General features: G+C 53.8%; 10 protein-coding genes across 10 annotated transcripts; 3 read left to right on the top strand and 7 right to left on the bottom strand.

The window, feature by feature from the left end:
- Nucleotides 1–70: 70 nt before the first annotated feature.
- Nucleotides 71–287, bottom strand: SNOG_14087 (hypothetical protein; the record flags this gene model as incomplete). The annotated part of the gene is made up of 2 exons (XM_001804234.1): nucleotides 71–117; nucleotides 242–287. The coding sequence occupies 2 exons, from the start codon at nucleotides 285–287 to the stop codon at nucleotides 71–73; spliced, it is 93 nt and encodes a 30-aa protein (XP_001804286.1).
- A 111-nt stretch (nucleotides 288–398) lies between these two features.
- SNOG_14086 (hypothetical protein) lies at nucleotides 399–849 on the top strand (the record flags this gene model as incomplete). The annotated part of the gene is made up of 2 exons (XM_001804233.1): nucleotides 399–669; nucleotides 755–849. The coding sequence occupies 2 exons, from the start codon at nucleotides 399–401 to the stop codon at nucleotides 847–849; spliced, it is 366 nt and encodes a 121-aa protein (XP_001804285.1).
- Nucleotides 850–1,897: 1,048 nt separating this feature from the next.
- Nucleotides 1,898–2,919, top strand: SNOG_14085 (hypothetical protein; the record flags this gene model as incomplete). Its single annotated transcript, XM_001804232.1, has 2 exons — nucleotides 1,898–2,347; nucleotides 2,380–2,919. 2 exons carry the CDS (start codon nucleotides 1,898–1,900, stop codon nucleotides 2,917–2,919), a joined length of 990 nt encoding a protein of 329 aa, XP_001804284.1.
- A 477-nt stretch (nucleotides 2,920–3,396) lies between these two features.
- SNOG_14083 (hypothetical protein) lies at nucleotides 3,397–3,873 on the bottom strand (the record flags this gene model as incomplete). Its single annotated transcript, XM_001804231.1, has 1 exon — nucleotides 3,397–3,873. The coding sequence occupies one exon, from the start codon at nucleotides 3,871–3,873 to the stop codon at nucleotides 3,397–3,399; it is 477 nt and encodes a 158-aa protein (XP_001804283.1).
- Nucleotides 3,874–4,345: 472 nt separating this feature from the next.
- On the bottom strand, nucleotides 4,346–5,530 carry SNOG_14082 (hypothetical protein; the record flags this gene model as incomplete). The annotated part of the gene is made up of 2 exons (XM_001804230.1): nucleotides 4,346–5,240; nucleotides 5,298–5,530. 2 exons carry the CDS (start codon nucleotides 5,528–5,530, stop codon nucleotides 4,346–4,348), a joined length of 1,128 nt encoding a protein of 375 aa, XP_001804282.1.
- A 450-nt stretch (nucleotides 5,531–5,980) lies between these two features.
- SNOG_14081 (hypothetical protein) lies at nucleotides 5,981–10,567 on the top strand (the record flags this gene model as incomplete). The annotated part of the gene is made up of 4 exons (XM_001804229.1): nucleotides 5,981–8,241; nucleotides 8,488–9,278; nucleotides 9,363–9,644; nucleotides 9,744–10,567. 4 exons carry the CDS (start codon nucleotides 5,981–5,983, stop codon nucleotides 10,565–10,567), a joined length of 4,158 nt encoding a protein of 1,385 aa, XP_001804281.1.
- Nucleotides 10,568–10,594: 27 nt separating this feature from the next.
- Nucleotides 10,595–10,790, bottom strand: SNOG_14080 (hypothetical protein; the record flags this gene model as incomplete). The annotated part of the gene is made up of 2 exons (XM_001804228.1): nucleotides 10,595–10,657; nucleotides 10,698–10,790. 2 exons carry the CDS (start codon nucleotides 10,788–10,790, stop codon nucleotides 10,595–10,597), a joined length of 156 nt encoding a protein of 51 aa, XP_001804280.1.
- Nucleotides 10,791–11,186: 396 nt separating this feature from the next.
- On the bottom strand, nucleotides 11,187–12,632 carry SNOG_14079 (hypothetical protein; the record flags this gene model as incomplete). The annotated part of the gene is made up of 1 exon (XM_001804227.1): nucleotides 11,187–12,632. The coding sequence occupies one exon, from the start codon at nucleotides 12,630–12,632 to the stop codon at nucleotides 11,187–11,189; it is 1,446 nt and encodes a 481-aa protein (XP_001804279.1).
- A 1,202-nt stretch (nucleotides 12,633–13,834) lies between these two features.
- On the bottom strand, nucleotides 13,835–16,999 carry SNOG_14078 (hypothetical protein; the record flags this gene model as incomplete). Its single annotated transcript, XM_001804226.1, has 3 exons — nucleotides 13,835–14,342; nucleotides 14,400–14,739; nucleotides 14,791–16,999. 3 exons carry the CDS (start codon nucleotides 16,997–16,999, stop codon nucleotides 13,835–13,837), a joined length of 3,057 nt encoding a protein of 1,018 aa, XP_001804278.1.
- Nucleotides 17,000–18,026: 1,027 nt separating this feature from the next.
- SNOG_14077 (hypothetical protein) lies at nucleotides 18,027–19,422 on the bottom strand (the record flags this gene model as incomplete). The annotated part of the gene is made up of 3 exons (XM_001804225.1): nucleotides 18,027–18,249; nucleotides 18,300–19,235; nucleotides 19,289–19,422. 3 exons carry the CDS (start codon nucleotides 19,420–19,422, stop codon nucleotides 18,027–18,029), a joined length of 1,293 nt encoding a protein of 430 aa, XP_001804277.1.
- Nucleotides 19,423–19,591: the final 169 nt, after the last annotated feature.

Here is a 19,591-nt window from a genome sequence, read left to right as displayed (position 1 = left end):
CAAATCTACAGAAAGGCGCAAAAGTAAGAGAGAGGAATACAGGCTCCGTATAGCTTCGAGTCCGAACACCCTACAACATGCTAGCACAAGAGGAAGACGCGTCGGTCTCATTCAAACCTGTGAAATGGATAGCCGGAGTGGGAGACATCTGCAATCACCAGTCTGGACTTTCCGTAACACGGCATTGTAAACCAACCGAAGTCTCGGAACCAGCATCGGCGAGCTCGAGAACAGCACATACCCACCATCACAGTCCAACGAGCACGCGCAGCGCCCTTCGTCGGCATTGTGAGTTCTGGGATGCTGATGGCGACGGCATGATATATCCTTGGGACATATTCATCGGCTTTCGCAAGTTGGGCTTCAACATTGTTCTATGCATGTGGGCCGCAGTCACGATGGCAATTTGCTCTTCCTACGCCACACAAACAAGTTGGCTTCCGCATCCACTGTTCGCTATTAATATCGACAATATCCATAGCAACAGACACGGGAGCACCACAACTGTATACGACCTTAATGCAGATATCGACATGCGCCGATTTGACGCCATCTTTGACAAGTATGCAGAGGGGAAGAGCTACTTGACAATAAGAACCCTGTACAACGTATGGGCCGGGCAATGCTGCGCCAACGATTGGTTTGGCTGGTTTGCTGGAGCTTTGGAGTGTGAGTCATTTATACACGTTACTCTCTTAAAAGCTCATTTGCTTACCGTGCCTAGGGATTGCACTATATATTCTACTTTGGCCAGGTGATGGCAGGATGAAGAAGATTGATATACTGGGCGTATTTGATGGCGGTATATTCAGCAAAATAGCTAATGAGCGTGTCATGGCACGTATCTAGGTGGCCGAAGCTAGTCGCAACAAGCTATTTTTTCTGGATCACCTCAGGTCTTGCGGGCGTGGGCACTTAAAATTCACGCCTTCTCTTGGTCCCTAATCATGCAGTAGGCACACAATTGCTTTTCTGAGGCTTATGCTGAACCTATACACAGGTCTAAGATCCAAGGATATAGGGAAGATAGCACAGGCATACTACTCATCTCTAAATACATCAACATATCTCGCTACTTTAGACTCATCGCGTCCAATACACGCGACTGACATGAGTTCTGCAATCTCGAACTGCGTCATGTTTCAAGTCGGATCTGTTTGACATGCGGATAGGCCCGATGGCACCATCTTTACAACAATTGCACCATCGCCTCAACCAAATCTGGTTAGCGCACAGGTGCACGTTGACACTTCCATTGTACCACCACTGGGGCCACAAATCGCAAAGGCTAAATTTTGCAGGTCTACCAGAGCAATTCTCGCAATGTCTTCGGCATTTGTGAGGAAAGAGCAGGCTGTCCAATGGAAGCCGACCTTACCACCTAGAGGGTTGATTTAAACATCGGAAACAGCCCCCATTGCAACGCTTTGTCCTAATAATCCTCAGCGCAAGGGATTATGTGGCGGCAAGAAATCTGGGTCCACCATTATCACGCAATATGGAGGTCCATGACATCTAGCTTCCCCAGATCGCCCCACCACCTGCAATGTGATTGTGCCTCCATATGAGCTTCATATCATGCTTCACATACATGAGTCGAGCCCGAATAGGAAGTCTTGATTGTGTGCGATGGCGCAATCTCTATGAGGTAAGCGTGCACAGGCAGTGACACGGAGACAACTCATCCTGTATCCTATATAAATACCAAAGACTCCTTTACTCTCCCCATTCCCCTACCAAAAAAACACCCTTTGTTCTTCTATCCAATAAGCCTGACTCTGATTATACACGTCTCTGGATCCGCAATTACTACTTCGCGCGACACCTCCACATTTAGAAGGGTGCACATACAAGTCACTGCCGTCCTAGTAGTCTCTTGTACCTACATTCTTCAATCATGGCTCCAGGACTCGTGGAACCCCAGGTCCAGCCAACGACTACTTCCACGCCGAACACAGTGATCAAGGCCACCGGTAATATGCATAGTTACGTGCCCGGCCGCACAATTGTAAAGAAGCACGATGACACGTACGAGCATGAGGATCTACGGCCACGCTTTCCTGACATAAAGTGGCCCGCATATGAGGAGATACCTTACGTGGATAAGGGCCAGCTGGGCGACCCGAGCTTCAAGAATCTGTTGGCTGACGCGACGGATGTGTTTGATTATAACCCCAAGATCGGCACCGAGGTTCACGGCGTCGACTTAGCGACTCTCACCAATGCACAGAAGAATGATCTCGCGCGACTCATCGCCACTCGAGGCGTCGTCTTCTTTCGCAACCAGCATAACTTCGACATTGATCAGCAAAGAGAGCTTGGAAAAATATTTTGGCGAACTACACAGGCATGCAACCACCGGCGTGCCTAAACGCGAAGGTCTGGAAGATGTCCATGTCATATTCACTGGCGAAGGGTAGCCCGGATCTCAGAGCACTTTTCACACCCACATTTCTCTGGCACTCGGATGTAACCTATGAGATCCAACCGCCTTCGTATACCTCTCTCAAAGTCCTCTCCGGCCCACCACGTGGAGGCGGAGGCGACACGCTCTGGAGTTCACAGTATGCCGCGTACGACATGCTCTCTCCTCACATGCAAAGATACCTCGAATCCCTGACCGCCCTGCACTCAGCAGAGCTACAAGCCCAAGGCTCGCGTGATTTGGGCCGTACCGTACGCCGTGAGCCTGTCACGACTGAACATCCGTTGATCCGTACCAACCCCGTCACAGGGTGGAAAAGTATTTTCTTCAATCCAGGATTTGTGACCAAGATCGTTGGTGTCCCAAAGACCGAAAGTGACCACATCATTGGCCTGTTGAACGAGATTGTGGCGACGAGCCCGGAGATCCATGCAAGATTCCAATGGGAGGAGGGCGATGTGGCATTCTGGGACAATAGGGCTACGGTAAGATGATCTACAGTGTCCTCGAGGCATACGGAGCGCTGACAAAGACTAGAACCACTCGGCTTCCTATGGTTTCGCGCCACATCGAAGACATGCTGTGAGGGTTGCTGTGAGGGCTGAGAGGCCGTATCTTGACCCAGCCAGCAAGTCACAAGAAGACGACCTGAGTGAACGGTATGGGGTACCCAAGGCGAACAAAGATGGTAGTGGTATAGTGAACTATAACGACTGATCACTTGCGACAACAATTCTTTCCAGTCCTGCGATTTAGCGACTTTTACAATCATTACGGTATGGCACATCCAGGGGACATGTGGCGCACAACATGATAAAAAACTTGGGATCTTCCTCTGCACAGGTCTTAAGACAATAGTAGTGCCATGGGCCTTTTACTAGGACTACTACGATTCATCGATAGCGCATGAAAGAACATAAGGACGGGATCTCGTACTGTGAGAAAACAATGATTAGATTTATAAGCGTAGCTCACATGGGCATACGCCTGATCTCTTCTGCAGTCCAATATTTGCGCATATTCTCAGCACCCAACTGCTTGACTTCATCATCTAGATGCTGCCACAACACTTTGCCGAAGCTGTCCAGGATATCCTTCAGTTCGCTCATTCGCAACTCCCTCTCGCCGTCACTACACTCCTCAAGGTACTTCTCCAGCTTGTCCAGACCTATGTGAATTTGCTTATGCTGAGTGAGCAACTCCAACTCTTTCCTGAACGCCGGCATCTTCTTCGCTAATACAGGGAAGATGTGCTCCTCCTCGATAGTATGATGTACGGTAAGATGGTGACAGAACTGCTGACCGGTGCTGATAAATTGCCTGATCGACATGCCTTTTGGTCGTTTCTGTGACTCGCACGCCGAGTACAACATGTTCCAAGTGATGCGAAAGTTGCTATGGAACATGTCCATATGGTCAGCCATTCGGTTGAATTGGCGAAATTCCATAGGGGTGAGCTTTGTTAATGGTTTCTGTTCGGTAACACCAGCCTTAAGAGGGACATCCCCAGTTACTGGATTAGATGTCGCCGTGGCTGGAATTGGATCAGTTGAGTCTGATGATGCCATTCTGGTCGGTGACGGAGGATATCTGGAGGCAAAGCCTGTACTCGGGAACTGCCTTGGTGTGGAGGTAGACAAGGCGGGAAAGTTGAGCGGGGTAGGAAACGACCGGCCTTGTACGATACACTTTAGAGCTCGAGAATGTAACATGCGCTTTACACAAGTTGGTCTCGAAGTTTTTGCAGTAGGTAGCGCGACCACGCATAGAGGCTGACATATTCATTACCAACACCAGCACGGACGAAAGCTGCAGTTGCCGATCACCGACGTCCCGATCCGAAAACGCGACTAACACTCGACATGATCACGTGCGCCACGGCTTATTCAACCGATCTGTCAGACTGGGTGTAATGTTGAATTATTTGGTCCTTGTCTTGCCGAGCCTCTCGTGCCATTTGCGCGCTGAAGGCTTATCTGCCAAAGCGGACCCATTGGCAGCATTGGCAGCTGTACCTGTTGCTCTGATTGTCGTAGCAGTCAGCTCGTATGCTCCTTCGATGGCACTTAGCTGCGCATCTTTACGCCATGCTTCTGGCAGCTTGTCTTCCCACATGTCTGTGAAGTCGGAGATCAGGAAGTCGCTTCCTTGCTTGGCCTGCAGCAGCGTCCTGCCTGCAAAGGCTACTGTCTTGGCGCGATCTAGACAAGACCAAGGGCCATCGTCTGCTTGTTGATCCTTTGCTAGGTGTCTGAGCATCGCTCGGACGAGCCCTGAAGGGTAACCTTCTTCAGAGACTGCTCTCGTGATGTCGTCTGTCAAAAACTGATTGTCGAGCTTGACGCCCTCCACCAAGGCTGCAGCGTTGATCGATCTCCATACCTGTGCAAGGGCGTTGGCAGACGGCTGGTACGAGCTGTCCTCATGCTCGAAGGCTACCAGCGCATCCCAACCGGCGTTGCACTGTCCATCGGAAAGTGGAAGATGTTCGTACATGGCCGCCTTGCTCTTCTTGTTGGCCGTGGCATCGACATCGCCTGCCACGATGTCATAGACTGGCAATGCATAGCGCAGCAAGTCTTGCGCAGACGCATCAGAAGGGTGCAGTTCCAAGGTGGCAGTGCACGATGCAATGGCACGCGTAACAGGGACCGGTATCTCGTTGCCATGGGCTTCCAGGGCGGGCAGGGTGACGAAGAGCGAATTTGATGTCTGAACCTGGCGTAGCTGGAACGTCTTGTCCGACGTACAGAGCACTGCATATGCGGGCGTTGCGTTTGGCACACCAGACACAGCCTGCGACTTGATGGACAAACTGGACATGAAGGATGAGAACGACGGGCATGCAGCAGCAAGATGGCACAGTACCTACGGTGGGGGGTTCGGGGCATCTACCAGCTCAACGATTTCGGGCGGCAGTTCGAACAGGCGGAATTGCTGCATCTCGTGTGCCATGGAGAAGGGCACGCCGCCCTCGTCTTGCTGTGTGGCCATGTCGGGCTGGGTGGTGATGCAGTCGCGACTTTTTTTTCCCCTCGCGTTGTTTTGTTTGCGGGGTCGCTGATCTGCGGCTGGGTCTCTCCTCGACGCGATCACGATGGGCATACCGAGATGCGGTCTAGTGCTGCAGGCTGCAAGGGCGAGTGCGTTGACGGCAGCGGCCAAAAATACTCGCCAGCCCGGGTTCCCATGCAATTTGACGTTGCACACGTCGCACGTTAAAGAAGTTGGGCTGCGTATCCCGCGCTTGGCCGTCGCCGTGTGACCGTGTTCCTGGCCTTGTTTCCGCGGTTGGCAGCAACCTCGACGGCTTGTTTACTTTGCTCCTGCACCTGCACTGCACCTGCAGCCAGCCCACGGAGCCACCGAGTCTCGACACGCGCGCCTCGCCGCCCACATGGCCGCATAACACAACCCACCTCACCCTCGCCCTCACCACCCGCAACCACCGCTGCCCCCGGCTGCGCCATGCCATTGCGCCTCCCGACCAGTTGCTGCTAACCTTCGTTTCTCCGTGCAGCCAACTTCGTCGCTCGTTTATCCGCAGTTGGCACCATGGTCGTCATCCATCCCGAGCCCGCGGCGCTCTCCGCAGAGGACCTGGAGCTGTTCTACACCACCGATGAGCTGCTCTCCAACGCGCCGGTGCTCATCTTCTACGGGCCGACGGCGACGTCCACACAGGCGACGCATTCGCGCATACAGGCCCATGTCTTCACGCCCGCCGGTCTCCAGAACTTTGCCCGCCTCATCATATCACCCACGGCCACCTTCTACGGCGCTGTCACATGTCTCCCGCGGGAGGAACAGGGCGATGAGATATGTCGCGGCCTTGCCTTCAGTCTGTACAAATACTTTCTCGAGCTGCCCACGGACATCAAGAACGCGTGGGAGAAGCGCCACGGCACGCTGGGCCACCTGCCATCGGCGCCCGAGCTGTTCTCCGAGTCGCATGCCGCTATCCTCGCCGCCAAGATGGTCAAGGTCGACAATGTTGCAGACGTCATCGTAGACGTCCGCCACGCCCTGGGAGAACAGACACTGTCGTGGGTGGATCTCGACGTCGTCCTCCCACCGGGCAGCATACACAAGCAGGAGGCTCGGGAATCGGCCCAATTCGACGAGGCGGAAGACGACCTTCTCGAACAACGCTACGGCCAATATGCGCCTGTCGTGAAGCTGTTTGGCGAGACTGCCTTCCTGCCCACCTCGAAGCTCCGCCGAGCACCCTCGAAGCCGACCGCCCTCAACCGAACGCAATCCTTCTCGCGTAATCAGAAAGAAACCCTCCGGCGCGAGATGTGCGAGCTCCTGGACACCGAAGAGAACTACGTGAGCAAAGTGTACGATCTGGTGCACAATGTCGCAGTCGAATTTCGCGACAAGGCAAAGCTCAAGTCGCACTCAAGTACGAGCCCCACCGAGCAGGCGCTGCAGGGCCTCTTTCCGCCAAGTCTTGACAGGATTCTGGAAGTGAACACCAAGTTCTTGGATACTTTGCGCGTTATTCTGGAAGAGACAGAGAATGGTGCAATCGAAGACATAGAGCAGGCCACAGACGACGTCTTCATTGCCCCGTTGCGAGGACAAAAAGACCCCATAGACGTCACTGGAGCTGCTGCAGTTGCAAAAGCCCTAGTTGAGTGGTTTCCGCAATTTGGTGACTGCTACACTGACTACATGGCTGCGCACGGCGACTTTTCACAGCTGCTGAAAGCCTTCACCAAAGACACAGCCTCAAGTTTTTCCAAGCGAGTCTACGAGACTGGTGAACAGCGACTGACATCTATGCTCATCGAACCCGTGCAGCGACTCCCGCGCTACAACCTGTACATCGACAATATCATCAAGCAACTGCCTGTGCGGCATCCCGCCATCAAGACCTTTTTGAAGGCTAGGGACATCATTGCCGATATCTGCTCGCGAGAAGGACCGTCAGCACAGCAAATCAGAGTCTTCGACCGCCTGCGCAAGATGATCTTGTCGTGGCCAGCGGCTTTTAACCCTCGAGGACGGCTCATCACTGCCATAGATTATGTCGAGCTATCACCGCCTTATCACGGCGAGCTTTCCGGGCCACACGCTACACCAGGCATCTTTGTCCTATTCACCGATTTTCTGGTCTTGCTGCATAAGCCCAGTGGCTGTACCACAAGTGCTCGCAGTCTCCTCGCAGATCTTGACAATCCCAAGTTTGCCGAGGCATTCCACGCGTCTACGGAATTGATATTCCATCAATACCTAGACCTAGCTAGTGTATTTCTTAGCGAGCACTCCGAAGGTAGCATGGTGCAGTTGCTATCACCGGTACCTGTATCACAACATACGCAACGCCCACGCAGTCGAGACCGACAACAGCTTGGCATCCGTATGTTCTACCTGCAGGGTCTCTATGAAGGCAAAGGACAGAAAGTCGTTGAGGAGTTCACCAAGGCCCGTGTTGAGGGCCGATTCTCGGAAGTTGAACGAGAAAGCCCGAAATGGGAGGTGCGTACTCTGCCTGGGGACATCAGCTTGTTCTCGTCAATATCAGAACAGCCTCGAGATTTAGAGGTGGAAGGAAGGAAAGAGCCGGCAAAGATCCAGATTCTTGTGGACGCCCAGCAAACATCAACCCCCCTTCGAGTTGGTGTTAATGGCATCGAAATAATCGTCACACTATCTGTCCTTGGAGATGGCTTCTTCTTGTTGGACACCAATGGCGTAAATGGATATACGGCCAAGGACAAGCTGACAAGCCTTGAATTTCTGCCTGTCTTGACGAAACGCCTCGCCAATTTCTTCCACATCCGGAACAGCATCAAGAATCCACCACTGTGCGAAGCATACCTGTCGCGAAATATGCAGACCTTGAAGTCACTCTCGCTACGGATTCCAGAGGCTCCAGAGAGTCTAGAAAGCAAAAGCCGGCCACATTCTCCAGTGAAAATGCTGTCTAGTTTCTTTGGGGGTAGTGTGGGTCGCGAAGGTGGTACACGAAAACTCCAACGCAGCGCTCACACCCTGGGAGAAATCCCTCGTATAGCACCACCCATTCAGTCTGCGTCTTCTCGCCCCTATAGTCGGGACGGTGATACCTCTCGTCCCGCCTCCTCCAATAAGAATGCATCATTCAACGCTGGCGCTCCGACCGACTCACTTGTCAGATTGGAAGAATCTCTGGCCAATCTGACTTTGGCTTTGCACGCCCGTAAAGGCAACATCGTAGGCCGATCTGTCCGAGCGAGAGCTGTCGCGGATGAGCTCATGGTGAATGAGCTGTACAATTCAATCCTAGAGAACCCTTCGAATCTGGATCTCGCTGCACAGTCATCAGTCGACGTCCTTTTTGCTGTCTTCGAGAAATTTCTGAACATAGCGTGGAAAGAGAGAATGGGCCCGGTGCTCTCCCATGCCACGCTCGTATCACTTCAGATGCGCTCAGATAGCATGTATCCTGGAGAATTTGAGGACTTCTTCCGCACGACAGTCAACGAATTTTCCCCACAGAATCAACGGGCTCTACGAGCCGTCATTCAGCTGCTTGCCGAACTGCTTGACGGCACGAGCAATGACGGCGATCGAGGCATTCTCACAGCGGCATTTGCCGAGATGATTGTACCAGCTGGAAACGCCAACGATTTCATCTCACTGATGGACCGCCTGGTACAAGACATTGAAGCACTTTTCGCGATCCAACCGCCTGGTCTTAACACCCCCAATTACGGATCCATTGACTCAAAAGGCCGTTCGATCGCCGGCTCGATTAATTCAAATACGTCATTGAGGAAGCGCTTTGGCTTCGGAACCTTGACCAGGGAAAACAGCAAATCTGAAAGCGAGTCTAAAGTGGGTTCGCTGTGGCGCTCCTTGAGTAAGAATAGCCATGTGGCAGATGGTCAACCACCTAGTCTTTCGAAAGCTGGCCACCCGTCGCTCGGGCGATCTAATTCTACAGATGCTGGTCGTATTTCGCCAAAGCGTCCCTCATCTCGCGACCGCCCTACCGTACTTGGCGCTTTCAACTTCGAGAACGGGGCGCCTGCTGGCAACGGTCGGTCGTTCGTGGGTGCTCTTGGAACTATTGGCGAGGTACCGCTCACTTCTGGGCCTCCCCGCAAAAAACGACGCTCTTCTTTGAGTGATCTCAAGACGCTCCAAGATGCTGACGATGTACCTACATGGTCTCCACAGACTCCTCGTCGACCGGATTCTGTGTCTCGCGACACTAGGCAGTCGAGTGCGGAGCCACAAACCCCTTCGCGCGTCACCCCTTCGGCGGTTAAACATACTTCGGCCATACCAACACCTACACGGCTCGTTTCGCCTACACGCAAAGAAAACTCACCCGGTAATGTACTCGACCGTGCCGGGACTGCTCAACCAAAGTCAATCATCGCCAAGCCTGATGCCAAGGACGAAGTTACCGTGAAGGCTTACAACCCGATCAAAAAACGAAGTGAACGAGGACAGTCCGTCTCTGGCATTCCCAGCCTCAAGTCATCTGTCAGCAACACGGGACTTTCAGAGCGCCCTGGGTCTGGAAACACCGTCAAACTGCCTCCGTCTAGTCGCAGTTCAACCAAGACTGGAGGACCTTCGGCCAGTCCACCAAAGAGACTTCGTATGCAGTCACCTCAGAAGCTGCGTGAGAGACTTCAGAATCAACAACGTGACATCGACAGTGCATCTCAAGATCTGCAGAATGAGCTTAGCGCCATTGGGCATGAGCTAAACGCTAGAAGCATTCCACGTCTGACTACCCAGAGCTCAGCGCCTCTTCTGAACTCCAGTCCTACCAAGCCCACATCGCTTGAGTCGCGCATAGCATTGATCGAGAAGCAATTGAAGACGACTCTTGAAGGCCTATCGACACGCACATCATCCATTGCTCAAGACGTTAGCTCCTCTCTACAAGTTTCGGAGTCGCGTGCCAAGCATCTGGATCAGCTGTACCGCGATATGAATGCTGAGAATGAAGCGTTGTACGCGCGGTTCAACGAGGAATTGGAAAAAGCAACGAGCAGCGCGCGCAAGGGAAAGGCAGACGAGGAGGTGCAACGACGACTTAAGGCAAGCGAAGAGGAAGCAGCGCGTCTAAGGAAAGAGAATGCTCGACTGAAGAGAGAGGTTGCGGGACTTAAGGCGCAGATCAGGGAGTGAGTAGGTTGTTTGACCTGCTGCGCTCATTTACTCGCATGTATGCCAGTCGTTGACATGGTGCCAGTCCGCACGATGCAATGCCGAGTGCCACTGCAAATTGGGCAAGTGTTTGTCTGTATTGCATCCTTACGGCGTTTACGAACAGCATGGTTAGAATACGGGACTTTTTGGTGTTTGCCACAATGATGGCTGGGTTTGTGGGCTGTTTTCCAGCTAGGGTCATGTTTTGCTTCTTCAGCGGACTATGGAATCCACAGCATAAAGGGACACGGCGATGATGTTTGCACGAAACGGCGTTTGGAGGATAACACTCTCGAGCAATATACCATTTGCATGTTTTTGTTCAAGTGTTTTCGTCTGATGATGCGACTAAATCGAGATATGAAACGTATCGATTTGTTCCAACGCCAATATGCATAGCCATGCGCATGCAGCCGCCATCCAACAAAACGCCCAATGAGATACAAAACCCAAAAGAGAAGAAACAATTCGTGCAAATGCAATGGTAGGACAGAAGAATCAATGTTTGCAAAACAGTCGCTATGCATGCTCTGATGAATCAATATGACCAAAGATGTGAAAATGTTACTCAAAAGCTCCAAGTAGGAAAAACAAGGACTCAGAAGTCCACAGACCATCTGAACCGCGGATCTCTCACGGGTGCTCCTTGGTGATCGAACGGCACCCTGACCTGCTCATCCAACCAACTCGGTCTCTGGGTCAACGTGCGTGACTCATCGCCGTCTGCTGGTGGCAGGCGAATTTTGGCTTCGACCAGGGGCGCCGAAACGAAGCGGCTCTTGAGCAGATGCGGTGGCGAGACAAGGTCTTGTAGAACGTTGAGGGACGAGACGTCCGAAGAGCTAAGGGGTGCACGGAGATGGGGCGTCGAATTCCGGTAAGATTGTGTAGAGGTAGTAGAAGTGTATGTGAAGTCGCTCCGGTGGTGAACCGGGCTGGGTCTTTGGGGTAGAGTGTTTTCGTCACTGGAGGATGGGTTGGCTCCAGAGCCGCTGGACACTACTGTTGAGAGGGCTGGGCGGCTTTGGTGGACGCGGATGACTTTGAGGTCAGGGGCATGAGGCCCGGAGGTTGACTTGTGCATCGTGTCGCTCGATTCGCCGGACGAGCGATGTGTGCTGACTGTGTCTGAGCGCGACAGGGCGGTGTCACGTCGCTTCTTGTGGCGTGAGCTGCTCGCAGAGGGTGGTCGGACGTGAGGTGGCCTGCTTCTGTCCCGGCGCTGGCTAGAGATGAGGTTGCTGTAGGAGCTGTTTCGCGATATCGAGGGCATCTCTGGAGTCTGCCCTCGCTCAAGCTTGTGCTTGACCTGCTTGGTGCTGAGGCGGCGCTGTAGGCTCAGCTCCACGCGACTGCTGGCGCCACTTCCGCTGCGACTGCGGTTCGATGCCCGTTCTCGGCCAGCCATGACGCTGGCCTTGGGGGGAGGCTGGAGCATCCAGCGGTTGTCGGCGGGATCTGGCGACGGCATGCTGACTACGGGCGGGTGCAGGTCGTTGACGGGAGGGGCGCGCACCGAGTAGTAGCTTGCCGACCTCGAGGTTGCCGGCCTCGGCATGGCGAAGCCAGAGCCTCCCGCAGACGAGCCCGACGCAATGTGGTGCAGCGGAGCGGACGGCTCGTCCATGCCCCACAGGTCTTCGTCTTCTCGTTGGTAGCGCTTGTGGTTCCACGTCTCGTCCTGGATGGAGTCGTTGCTCAGGCGCAGACCGTCGGCGCCGTCCATGCTGCTGCCGCCCTTGCTCACGGCCGAGTGGTGGGTGCCGGCGGTGGTGATGGCGCGCGTGCTGCCGGTGTTGGTCCGGCGTGCTCGTCGAGGGGGCGGCCCAGGTCCCATGCGTATCTCCTCCTCCCAGTACGGGTTGGTGCCAGTGGGCGGCGGGTGCTGGTAGGCGTCGGGGTCTTCGAGCTGCAGCTTGTCCTTGACCTTCCTCGCGGCGCGCGCAGCTTTCCGTCTCTTTCTGCCATCCGAGTAGCCGGCGCAGGGGGCGCATGAGGCGTAGTGGAAGACGGCGCTCTGCACTCCTCTTAGGAACCATGACATGGCGCCGGGGCAAGCACGCCGTGGGCGGCGCGATGTGAAGCGAAGGCTACAGTGACGTGAAGTGGCGCGGCGGCGGGGAGTGCTGGGCGTGGTGTGGCAGTGGGTGCTGGCGGAGAGGGCGCCGAGAAGGACGGTGGTGGGCACGAAAGCACTCGGTCGGCGTTGCAGTGGAGAGAGTCATTGCCATTCGCCGCGAGCGCTTCAATGTGGTGTCGAGCGCAGAGAAGCCGAGAAGGGGAGGAGGGAAGAAGGGAAGAAGGGAAGAAGGGGAGAAGGGGCGGATTGCGGCGGGCGGGAGCGACCTGTTTGGTGGTAGCGACGGCAGTCGGGATAAGCGGCAGGACGTCTACGTGGGCGTGGGAAGATGACGATGCACCTATACACCGCACCTACATGCAGGTAGTTGAAGAGGCTCACGCTGCGCCCTGCTTGTAGTGCTGGCAGGCACGCGTCTCGGCCTTGGGGACAGTTCGCAATTGCCTCGTCTGAACGTGGCTGGCACACTCAATGGCAGCGTGCAGGTGCAGGTGCTGCTGTGCCGCGACTCTGTGGAGCAATTCTACCCCAAACGCTGCGAAACCTTGGACCCCTTCCACCATCCTTCTAGCGTATCGCACTTCGTCTCACACCACGGCGTGAAACCCATAGCGAAGACGCCCTGATGCCGTTGCTGAGCCGCACGGGAATCCGGCCTTCAATCCATCACCTCGGCAGACCGATCCAAGCACTTCCAGCGCTGCATCTCCATCCCGGCAACACGATGCACGTGTTGCCAAGGCCACGCAGAACGCTAGCCTCGGACAGACTACCGTGCAAGGCTGCGAACAGCAACCAACACGCACCACCACCATGCCATCTTGTAGGCCTCGGTGTCTTGCTATGAGTCTGGCCTGACCTAACTGTATTATTCTTAGGACTCATGATGATGATAACCATCTTCTATTGCATCTCCATATAATTCGCTACATCCTTGCTGTCGCACCAAATCCATGCACATCATATTCCGGGGGAACACATCCCGCTCGGCAGGGTCCAGAGTAAACCGCAAGCGAACAGTCACATGATCGTCCATCATCGTCACCTGCGCGGGATTGCTATGCCTCCCTCCCAGACCACTACCATTAGGCTATTGTCTCGCTACCTCGTGCGAGTCGCGTCTTGATTCTACGTAATCGTACATGTCCCGCCCAATCGATGCGTCTCTACACGCGACTTTTGGCATTCAGATCCCATATCCGCAGCGTCTCGCCCTTGCTTCCCCTCTTCTTCGAAGTACTCTTTTTGGGCTCATGCTCGTTCAATCTCAACATGGCCTTGCTAACCATGGCCAGCGCATCAACCAGCTCGCTCATCCTGCCCGTCTTCAAGAACACCTCTTGCAACCACTCGTTCTCTTCGTCTGCGACCAGGTTTGCAATTTCCATTGCCCTTACTGCCGAAGACACTGCAGAGTCCCGCTGCAGGAAAAATGCCGCAGTCTGCAGGACTGACAGGTATGCCAGCACGATTTCTGGAATGTATGCAAACTTCAGATTCCATGTATCCGGATTCTCCGCCTCCGGGTGATCACGGAGTGATGTTGTTATGGCGGAAACAAGCGCTGTGAATACTTGCTCAATCGATTCAAGCACCTCTTTAGTGTGAGACATATCTGCCTTCTTCTTTGCTGCAGCAGCTTCAGAAGGTTGCCTGGATTGATCCGTACGAAGCCTGCAAAGTCTCAGTATTAGTCAGTCGTTCGAGAACAAGACAACGCTCAATACATACTTGATCAAATCTTCTTCTTCTTGCCGCCACTCGCGGAACAGGCAAAGAATACGAACAATCAGCTGAAGGTCATAGTACGGTTGACTGTTCTCACGAAGACGCTGCACAATGGCCGCGTGCTTCTCAGCATTGGGCATAGCGTCATATCTCAGAGCGTTCCGCAAGTCGTCATCTGTCAGCGTGCTTCGATGCTCGTGCAATGAAGCTTCATCCCGTTCCTCCGCCCCGGGTTGATTGATGTCAAAAGGATAGCCACAGAGTGCTTCGGTTCTTGACAGCGAGAGCGACTCTACACTGAGATCGCTAACCACCTTTTCTGCAGCACCAAGACGGCCATTGACTAAGCCTTATATTAGCTGTGTCGTTACACACTCGAGACAACAACACTTACGGAGGAGAATAGTGAGAGCATTTCTGAGATGATCAAACGTCTGTTTGTAGTCGTTGTTGATATACTGGTACCACTGCAGGACTTCGATGATGGCATCTTCCTTGGGTTCAATTTGACATCCTGTGAATTCTGCCTGAATACGGTACCCAGGCCAGAGTCCAAAATCCTGGGACCCGGTCCTTTCAATAATCTTGAACCGTTTGATGGGGGACGTGATTATGGTGTCGCCCTTCTCGTTAAAGTGGGTAAATCCACTATTCTTGAACGCGAACAAAAAGGATTGAGCTACAACCTCAATGACGTCTGTCTTGTACTGTCGGAACAAACCCACCATCTTTATTCGCTCCTGAGTATTGCGGACATCTGGTATAATGCGAGCGAGGCAGTGAGCTGCACGTTCCGGTGCCAATTGAGCTGCATAGATGGGTATCGACATGATCTGTCCTCTTTGGCGAAGGCATTCAATATAAGCGGTGATCACGTTGTCCATCGCTACCCAAGTGCCCATCTCATCCGAATCAAGCGTATTAAGTCCATGCTTGAACAAGAGGAAGATGTGTACGAGTGTTTGGAACGCTTGTGGGTTACACGCTAATGCCTTGAAGCAGGGCTCAGCTGTATAAGTGCGTGTCTGATCGAGGGGCTTCGGCCCTGGGTCGGTGTGATTCGAGTCCGGGTGAAGCATCAGGTTTTCTGGTCGTTCATCGTTGACGAGCATGTCGGCCAGGCTTGTGCCCACCTTGAGCAATAGTTCGTCGAGTGTTCCGGCAATTAAAGCGCCTTGGATGAGCTTGAATGGACTCGAGGCTTCAGTCTCTGTGGCCTTCTCTTGCTTCAACAGGGTGATGACTGTTCGTGAAGCTCTATCCCAGTCCCCAATGTGAGAAGCAGCGTCCTGGAATACGAACTTCTGGACCAAGCTCGCATTCACTTTGTTGGGGTAATTACTAATCAGATAGCGATCGAATCTTGATAGAAGCAAAGCGTTGTAATGAGCATGCAGATGGTCGTCCCAAGTACGGCAGGCAGTTTGAACTTGCTTCAGATCTCCACTGAGAAGGCCATAGACAGCTCCCTCGTGGGGAACTCGGGCTCCTCTTGCGGCGTAAAAGCACATGCGGCGAAACAGATAGCCTACGGTGGGACCAGCGACATTGGGCCCACCCTTTGGATGTGCCTCGTAGGCTGCACCAACGCTGACACCACGCCAGGCTTCGTTTCTCTCCTGCGCCCACTCGCTTATTTCGTTCCAAGGAAGGCCGCGTCGTAGCATTTCGTAGCATACCATCCACAATGCTCGCTCGTAGTACTCATCTGACTTTTCAAGGACACGCTTCTGCCGCGCAGGGCCATCGGGATCTAGTTGAGTGACCAGGCCTTGTGTCCTATCTGCGGTCTTGATATCCACGGCATCCGGCCTCAAAGGCTGGTCTGCTCCTTCCAAGCGCTTTGCCTGCTTGATTCTGCTTTTGGAATCGAGCCAGCCACTTGTCCAAGTGTGTGCGCCCCTGCCCGACTGCGTCTCAAGCTCGGTGGTGATAGTTTCTATGCTGCTTCTGTCGTTCCGTGCAGTCTGCTCGAGCCAACGCAGAACGAGTGCCTTCTCTTTGGCTCGATCATCCTCCAACATGAAACGATCCCAGATCTCGCTGTTCGGGCTGTATCGCTTGTTGCCGCCGACTTGCGCAAGACGTTTCTGTCTTTCGGCCGCTGGATCTGTTTCGGGCTCGGGGAATCGCTGACTGATGATGATCTGAACAAGCTCCCATGTCGCCAGCTCGGCCTGCCATTGTCGGAGTTCGTCCAGCTGCTTGCTCCCCTGGGTACCGTGCGAATCGCTTGTTGGAGCGGGCATCTGGAGCGATTGGCTGAGGGATCCTTGTGTGTTCGCATCCGGGGCTTCAGCCATGTCCTGGATTCTCTTGCGTATGCTGCGTCCAAGCTCTACTTTGTTGTCCGCGGCGTGCGCTCTCTTCAACTCCTTCACTCTGGTCTCCGCGATGCTTTTGAATTCTCCCACCAAGTTTACTGTTGCCCCGTATTTTGCTCGCGCGGATTTCATGCCTTCCGTGTGCCAAACATCGACTTTGATGGCGAAGGCGGCCACATCTTGCGCAACTCTGGCGGCCACGACTTGCAACGGAGCGAGAGGGTCTGTGGACGGCGATTTGTCTCTGCTTCGCGAGCCGCCAAATGACAATGCGCCCATTCTCGACTATCAGCCAGCGACATGTTAGCTCTATACATGTATAGTTGGTTGCAGCAGCACGGGACTTACCTGGGCAGCAGGAGCCGGTTGCGACTGACGCGTAAACGAAAATGAGGACATGCTGAAGCAGACCAATGAATACGAGATGGGCGAGCGGGCGGAGAAGTGCGAAATGTCTGAGCCGGAAGGTCTACAACGCGCAGTGCGTTGCTCAAGGCCGAAGTAAACGGCACTCACCTCCGACAAAACACCAGTCGCGACCGACAGCTCCAGTTCCGCGCTAACTTAGTCCGTGCACCAGCGCGCACGATCCCTGTCGCTTGGCGCGTGCAGCTTTAAAAGCTTTCTCGGCCGCGTCCCTCCTTCTGTTCCTCATGTCTTGGGTTGCTTTATACAGAGTCACGATCTTTGGCGTTCAATCCTCTGATCGCGCTCCTGCTGCCCTATATTTACACCTCTTCCTGGTGACCTGGCTGGATCTTTCTTCGGAGGGACTGACAGTGCGGATGAAAAAGGAAGTGGGACATACTTACAAGACTTGAGGGCCTCAGCATTCATGACATTTGAGTAGGCGTATAGTCAGCTAAGAACCACACCGTTTAACCCTCTTAACCGTGTGCCCTGCGTCTCGGCCATGCTCCCCACACGTGTCCATATGATATCAGTTGCACTAGCGAATTCACAACGTGCCCGGGCAATCTAAACTCGATGATGTTCAGTGGGCCACGAATTGTTTGATGAATTCAGTCGCCATGGAAGCTCGTCTCAGCTCTCGCTGGTTGCTTGAGCTGGACTCATACGCTTTTCGAATACATTTTCGACGCATGCTTGCGGAACTTGTCCAGGGTTGGTGCTTGACATTTCGCGAAACAATCACATAGGCGGCAGGAATCACATATCCTGACGGAACAAAGGCTCGCAGTGAGCGTCATCAAAGACACGCAGACGAATGTCCCTTGCACCAGCAACAACAGTATTGCATTTGGTCGTAAAACGGTGCCCAGCAAGTCGCCGCATATAGAATATCCTACTGTCTAGCCTTGGGCAGCTCCCAGTCCTTGTAACTCCATTTCTCCGACTCCGTGTACTTCTTCTGCTTAGCATAAGGAATCTGTCGCCTTGACTCCACCTTTCCGCGGATCATCATGCTCCTAAACCGGTCTTTGAGCAGATTGCCTTCAGGCTTCAATAGGCGGAGGGAATCACGGAGCTCATCTGGCAGCACCACTTCGAGAGGTGCCTCGGGGATACTGGATCGTGTAAGTGAACGGGCGTGAGTTTGTACCAAGGGGTCACTTACGGATGCTGGCCGCGGATTGTCCTTCTCTTCAACTCCTCGTCGCCGTCATCATCTGATGCAATATCGAGGGTCTTGTTCTCCAAAGCTTCGCGGACGGTGGCTCTTGCCTTCTCCTTGGCCTCGACGCTCTTTGCGAGTTTCTTGATCTCCTGCACTTGCTGCTCCTTTGCCTTCACCTTAGCCTCGTGTCTTGCTAATCGCTCTGCTTCTTTTCTCCTCTTGATCTTGTTCCTTTGTGACAGCGACTTCCTCTCTGGCCTCTTTTTCTTCAATTTATCATCCTCGTGCTCGCTAAAGCCCTCCCACTCGCTCTCCCAGACACTTTCCTCTCCCGAATCAGATTCAGTCTCGGCGGCTGCGCGCTCCATGCGCTCTGCCTCTTCTTGGGCCTCCTGAAGACGCTTCTTCTCTGTCTCAACAGCCTTGTCAGACTCACGCATGAGCTCATTTTGCCAGTCTTCAAATTTGGGGTTGTATGATTTGCCGCCGGTAGGCTTGCGCACCGCGGGTACTGTCTTGCCACTCTTTACTTGCGAGATAGGCGCGTGCTTTAGCGTGACTGGCTCGCGTTTTGCCTTTTTCTCCTCAAGGAATGAAAACTTGGGGTCCTTCTTGACTTCTTGCACTGCCCACGGGTCGTGATCCGCATCACCGCCTGTCTGCACAACGTCCTTGTTAACCTGCTCTCCTCCATACGCAATCTGTCTTAGCCTGTCATACTCTTTTCCGGAAATTTTCGCCTTCTTCCTCTTGCCCTCATTGTCGAGCTCTGACAGTCGTTTGCGCGCGGCGACTGCGGGGACAGCAGACCGCTGTGCAAGGATCTGGTCGACCTTGAGAGGCTTGTGTCGCTTGGAGACTGCTTTTTGGATGTCTGCTGACCCGATAGTATCGACGGCGAAGAGTTCGTCCGAGGTCTTTTCTGCTATCACACCACTATGCGCTGTTAGGCCAATATTCGGATACGCTGGCGGTCGTGGTAAAATTACCCTTGGATGATTTGGTCTCGCACATCCTCGAGGCCAGACTGAATCTGCGTGACGTCGACATTCTTGCGCCAGGCCTTCTTGCCCTTACGGCTCGGTTGCTTATATTGCGCAGGTGCAGCTTCGGTGTCTGCCATGGTGTTTGCTGTGTCTTGTCGCAAGGTTGTGGGGGTTCAAAAAGTTCGAAAGTTGCGCGGAAAACCCTCCAGAATTCCGTTACTAGCGCGCGCTAGCCAACTGCATCCCTGCCGCTCGGTGTTAGGCACGGCTTCCAGATCTCAGGAAGCAAGCGCACTCTCCTATTCA

The sequence above is a fragment of the Parastagonospora nodorum genome (assembly GCF_000146915.1).
Source record: "Parastagonospora nodorum SN15 chromosome Unknown scaffold_29, whole genome shotgun sequence".
NCBI classification, from domain to species: domain Eukaryota; kingdom Fungi; phylum Ascomycota; class Dothideomycetes; order Pleosporales; family Phaeosphaeriaceae; genus Parastagonospora; species Parastagonospora nodorum.
Note: the sequence above shows the minus strand (reverse complement) of the source record. Positions and strands in the feature narration are given on the sequence as shown.